The sequence below is a fragment of the Notechis scutatus genome, chromosome 5, assembly GCF_049901735.1.
Source record: "Notechis scutatus isolate UNSWTSFEM ecotype Mainland chromosome 5, rNotScu1.2, whole genome shotgun sequence".
NCBI classification, from domain to species: Eukaryota; Metazoa; Chordata; class Lepidosauria; order Squamata; family Elapidae; genus Notechis; species Notechis scutatus.
In genome coordinates this window covers 87101031-87107145 of record NC_142013.1, presented here as the reverse complement: position 1 = coordinate 87107145, position 6115 = coordinate 87101031, and the positions used below count along the sequence as shown (strand labels likewise).

At 47.1% G+C, this 6115-nt stretch overlaps 1 protein-coding gene across 1 annotated transcript; it reads left to right on the top strand.

The window, feature by feature from the left end:
• The first annotated feature begins 1022 nt into the window (after nucleotides 1-1022).
• Nucleotides 1023-4336, top strand: SOX1 (SRY-box transcription factor 1). Its single transcript, XM_026668852.2, has one exon. The coding sequence runs from the start codon at nucleotides 1904-1906 to the stop codon at nucleotides 3083-3085; it is 1182 nt and encodes a 393-aa protein (XP_026524637.1). The 5' UTR covers nucleotides 1023-1903; the 3' UTR covers nucleotides 3086-4336.
• Nucleotides 4337-6115: the final 1779 nt, after the last annotated feature.

Genomic DNA, 6115 nt, shown 5'->3' with positions numbered 1-6115 from the left:
ACACACACACCCAAATACCCCACTGCCTTAAGAAGGGAATGGATAAAAAGAGGAAAAAGAACCTTTCTGAGATTAGATACAAAGTCCACTTTGGGAGCAAAATTATATTTGCAGGTTGCAAACTTTCTACCAATCCACTTGTGAACGCTCTCCTCTCCCCGTTGAGATACACGCTGTGTAACTCTATGCTAAACTCTATGCACCACCGCCTGTAGGTTTGTGTGTCTGTGTGCGCGCGCATTTCAAATTTTGAACAGTTCGATGGGGTGTGGGGGTGGGGGATAAAACGCTGCCAGAATCCTGATTCCAATGAGAATCGCTTGGTCCTTTGTGGCATATGACCTCCAAAAGGTTATTGTAGCAAGTGGTGCCGTTATTGATGCCGCTATGGTAGCAATTGGTGGCTATTACCGCTTACTTCAGTTGGTTCTGGTGCTGCTGCTGCTGCTGCTGCTGCTGCTGTTGTTGTTGTTGTTGTTGTTGTTGTCGCCGCTGCTCCTGCTTGGGTCGAGTTTTAATGGTGGCTCTGGCCCCTTCCGTGGTCCCTCCCAGAGATTCACACCCTCTCCGCCCCCGCCCTTCCCTGCCAGCTCCCGAAGAGTTTGTACTTCTCACCTCCGGACGTCACTCCTCAATTGCGCCATGCAAATCAACCCCCGCCGGCGCCCTCCCATTGGCCAAGGCAAACTCATTTAATCCCAGTTCGGTGCGCCTTGTATGGCTGCTGGGCTCGCCTCTCGCCGAATCTCTCGGCTGCTCCTCCTTTCCTGCTTCCTCCGGGCGCGAGGAGGGAAACCACCGAGAACAAATTATTGTGCAAGTTCTGCTCCCTGGCTGGAGGCTCTTTCTTTTCTCCTCCCCTTCTCTTCTTCCTATATTCTCCTCTTTCTTTCTTTCTTTCTTTCTTTCTTTCTTTCTTTTCTTTTCTTTTCTTTTCTTTTCTTTTCTTCTCTTTCTTTCTCTTTCTTTCTCTTTCTTTCTTTCTCTTTCTTTCTCTTTCTCTTTCTCTTTCTCTTTTTTTTTCTTTCTTTCTTTCTTTCTTTCTTTCTTTCTTTCTTTCTTTCTTTCTTTCTTTCTTTCTTTCTTTCTTTCTTTCTTTCTCTTTCTTTCTTTTTCTTTCTCCCCCCTCCTCCTCCTCCTTTCCTTCTTATGCTTATCGTTTAATTACGTCTCTTTTCTTCCCCCCCCCCCGCCTCCTTTTAATTTTGCGGGGAGCCGAGGTGATAGAGGGGGAGGGGGGTTTCCTGTCTCTTTCCCTCCGTTCACTTGGGACCGGCGGATGCGAGTCACACACGCTCCCTCCCTCCCTCCCTCCCTCCTCTCTGCCTCTCTGCCGGTGGAAGTTAGCAGAGAAGGGGGGGGGCATTAGATCACTTCGGCAGCGGCGAGAAGGAGGGGAGTCCTGCCTTTGAAGCGCGCGTGTACCAGGCAGCAGAACGAAAAGAAGCGTCGAGAGTTGGGCTCCCATTTTCTCCGTTCTCCTCGGCTCAGCGGAGCTGCGGGACTGTCGCTGTTCTTTACCCAGCTCTCCTCCGCCTTGCACCTGTTCGAGTCGCCTTCGCCGCCGCCGTTCGCCTCGGGCCAAGGCGGTCCCCGAAGGAAGAAAGTTTTGCTGCCGCCTGAGGAGATTCCCGCGCGCGCGCTCCCGCTCTTTCTTCAAGCTCCCAGGGACCAGGCGAAGTGCCCCCACAGGCAGACTCTCGGGGGCTCCCCTCCTCCTCCTCCTCCTTACCTTTGATCGTCGTAGTGCACTCTTATCTCATTTCTTGCGCCTCGGCACCTCGCCTTCTCTCTCGGACTCCTCGTCTGGGTTTCGCTTTGCCAGTCCGCTCGGCAGACGCCCGGCTCCTCTGCTCTATGTTCTGACATTGTGGAGCCTGGTGGCCCCTAGCAAACTGCGTGAATGTATAGCATGATGATGGAGGCGGACATGCACTCGCCCGGTGGAGCCCAGGTCACCACCAACCTGTCGGGCCAAACCGGTGCGGGAGGAGGAGGAGGCGGCGGCGGCGGCGGCGGCGGCGGCCCCAAGGCCAACCAAGACCGAGTCAAGAGGCCCATGAACGCCTTCATGGTTTGGTCGCGGGGCCAGCGGCGGAAGATGGCCCAAGAGAACCCCAAGATGCACAACTCCGAGATCTCCAAGCGCCTGGGCGCTGAGTGGAAAGTCATGTCCGAAGCGGAGAAGAGACCCTTCATCGACGAGGCCAAGCGCCTGCGGGCGCTGCACATGAAGGAGCACCCGGATTATAAATACCGGCCGAGGAGAAAGACCAAGACTTTGCTAAAGAAAGACAAATATTCGCTGGCCGGAGGGCTGCTCGGCGCCGGTGGTCCCGGGGGCGGCCCTCCGGTAGCTATGGGCGTAGGAGTGAGCCCCGCCGGCGTCCAACGCTTGGAAAGTCCCGGCGGAGGTGGCCCCGGGGGTGGCGGGAGCGCCGGCGGAGGTGGCGGAGGCTCAGGCGGTGGCTATCCTCACATGAACGGCTGGGCTAACGGCGCCTACCCGGGCTCGGTGGCGGCGGCGGCGGCGGCGGCGGCGATGATGCAAGAGGCACAGCTCGCTTACAGCCAGCACCCAGGCAGCGGTGGACACCCGCACGCCCACGCTCACCACCCGCACCCGCACAACCCCCAGCCAATGCACCGCTACGATATGGGCGCCCTCCAGTACAGCCCCATCTCCAACTCGCAGGGCTACATGAGCGCCTCGCCGTCGGCCTACGGCGGCATCTCCTACGGCGCCCAGCCACATCAGAACTCGGCCGCTGCGGCCGCCGCCGCTGCGGCCGCCGCTGCCGCCGCCGCCTCGTCAGGAGCACTGGGCGCGCTGGGGTCCTTGGTCAAATCCGAGCCCAGCGTCAGCCCACCCGTCACCTCAGCGCACTCGCGGGCCCCTTGTCCCGGGGATCTACGCGAAATGATCAGTATGTACTTGCCCGGCAGCGAAGGCGGGGACCCAGCGGCCGCCGCCGCCGCCGCCGCCGCCGCGGCCGCTGCCCAAAGCCGGCTCCACTCTTTACCCCAGCACTATCAGGGCACCAGCACAGGGGTGAACGGCACCGTGCCCTTGACGCACATCTGAGACGGACCGAAGGATGGATGCCGCCGCCGCCGCCGCCGCCGCCGCTGCAGCCAAAGGGGATTGTGGTCCTTGGAGCGGGCTGGCTCCCTCTGCGCCATCCCTTTCCCCCAATTCTTCCCTTTTTGTACAGAACCAGGGCGATGCTTTGAAGTCCTTATAATTATTGTTATGATAACAAACATTCATAGTACAAAGGATAATGAAGAGAAAAGGTAACAGGTTGCTGTAATGCTAACTCCTTCTCGTGTCTCCCTCAGCCCAAAGAACTAGGTTTTGAAACCAGTGGGGGTTATTATTATTATTATTATTGTTGTTGTTATTATTATTCCTTCTGTTGTTGTTTTAGACGAACTGTGTTTTAACTGAGATTTTTTTCCCTCCTTTTGTACAGTATTTATCATTCAACCACAAACCACATAGCCTTTTTATTTACTAAGCAGTACGGGGATCGGGAGAGAAACTGAGAGAAGAAAATGCTAATTATTATTAATAATTCAAAGGTTTAGGAGATGCCAACTTCTTTGCCATATAGAAGCATTAACTGGTCGCTATTGGGGCAACTTCTTGTGAAGATTTTAAAGCCTAATTAAAGAAAAAATAAAGTCAAGAACCATCTTAAAACTTTTTTGGGGTGCTTCTTATAAAGCAGGGTTCTTTTGGTTCTGTTTATTTATAAGGGTTTCTGTTTCATGATCAAGAACAATATTCTGAATTTTGTAAATGTTTCTTATGTCTGCATTTTTCTTTTGGTAACTTTTTATATTTTTTCTTGTAAATGCATTGTGGAATAATTTTAATTAATTTTAGGCATTAAAAGGGAATTCATAAATGTGTATATAGTTTACTAAAAAGCATTTTCGCTGAAGAAGAACAAATAAAAATCTAAAGATAAGTTTGATTCTGAGTTAAATCAATTTCAAAATAAGATTGGAACCAGGTGATCCAAAATATACTAATTCATGACATGCCTTTAAACTGGACACTTTGTATGTATAAATATAACGGGAAAAGATTGGTAGCAACAAAAATCTAACATGGGGTAGACTTTCATGGTTTTTATTTTAAAGCAATTAGATCTAGTGATTTAAAGGCACCAGGCTACAAAAAGGAGGCTTAATTTAGTCCCAAACCGACTGGGTGACTTTGGGCCAGCCACACTCTCTCAGCCCAACTTATTTCACAGGGTTGTTGTTGTGGAGAAAATAGGAGGAAGGAGTATTAAATAAGTTTGCCACCATGAATTATTTTTTTTTTAATATTAACAGTAGAATTTTTTTAAAAAGCAAAGAAAGGAAAGTGGGGTTTTTTATTTGTTTTTAAGTGGTGTAGGTTTGGGATATTATTTTAATATCTGTGCAGTATGGTTAAAAGGCAATGAAGTAAATCATTTCTACGCTATATGTCATTTATTTTGTTAAATTATGAAACTGCTTGGTAAACGTAAATAAGTTTTTGTCTAACTTCTGTTTCTTTGGTTAGCACCAGAGTTTTAAAAAGTTTGGACTATGTCTCTCCCTCCCCCAGCTCCCAATTTCTTTCATTCCACACTGTGTTTGTGGTATTTAGATGAAAAACAATTTATTGTATGAATATTGATCAAGTTTAGGCACAATGAAGGATAGCTAACTTTTTAAAAACGGTTGCTATATTGCCCCAGCAAAATGATCTTTTGGGGGAGGATAAATGCTGTTACATTCAAATAATATATTTGTTTGCAGAAATGCCTGTGGTTCAATTTTTCAAATTTTACTTTAAAAGTGATTACCTCCATGGCTAAAATGAAGTTAGATATTAAACTTGAACACTAAAGTCAAAGGTTAGGTTGCAGATTATAATTATTGCTTCAGCTTGGGAAAAAAGAAAGCAAACATATAAGGAAATTCATGCCTGTTAATAGCCTGGGTGCGAGATGGCAATGGAGTCCAGAGGAAAAATGTTGGATAAAGCAAATGTTTAATATTTTATTTGTGTCCGTTGCCTGCAGTTCCTGAAACAACTTACTCTGAAGTAACCTCTACTGAATCTCTATGAAATCCTTGGGTGGGTGCCAGTTTATTCCAGAGTAAAACCTTTGACAGATGAGAAGCCACACACATTTTCTAGAAGTAAGCTCCTCTGGTTTCAGGGACATTTATTTTGAAGTGATGTGGTTAACAACCACAAGAGCTGACTATTGGATTTCTTTTAGAAACTGCTTACAGTTATATTGCTTTGCGGTCTAAGCAATAGGCATCTTTATTTAAATGATTAGTTTTCTTTATAGATTGGGGGTTTTGTTTGTTTTTTTAAAAAGGAAATAAAATATATTTCCATTTTGCTTGCTTATTTTATTCAGTACAATTTTGATTTTTGGTTAATTCTACTTCTTCCCTGCACACACACACACTTTTCTCTGATGCCCCCTAGTATTGCAGATGAATGTTCTGAAGTGGTGTTCTTGTGACATCAGTGAATCTATGTATCATTTCCCAACCGAGATTCTGCCAAGGAAAGACTGTTTCTTCTGGATAAACCAATTGGTGCTTGATCTATGCTTTCTCTCTCCCTGTCACATTTCACTGTGTTGGTTGAGAAGACAGAGAAAGGCAGAAACATTCCAAAATTGCACCTTTACTTCAATACACCTGTTCACAAAGTATAGAGGCTTGCAATCTGTGCAAATAATAGGTGAGCTACAGTTTGTTAAATTGGCAGCTGTCAGATCCAGAGCTGATTTTGTAGAGAAATGCAATAAACCTCTTAGTGTTTGAGAAAGTAATCTGCATTTCCCTTTGCATGCAAATCACCCCAGGAACCGGGGTGAGGTTGGGTGAGGGAAGAAGTGGATGGGGAAAGGTTAAATACCAAATGTACTACCTCCACATTATGGCATCAGGTTTGGTATTTCAAATCTCTTGTTCTGAGCTGGATGTTATACCATAATAACATCTGTGGTACTATTAATGTATTCTAATTAACCTCCTAATTCAAATATACCTGCAACCCTTAAAACATTTAACTTTACTGGTATTAGAGAAACAATTAGGGCCA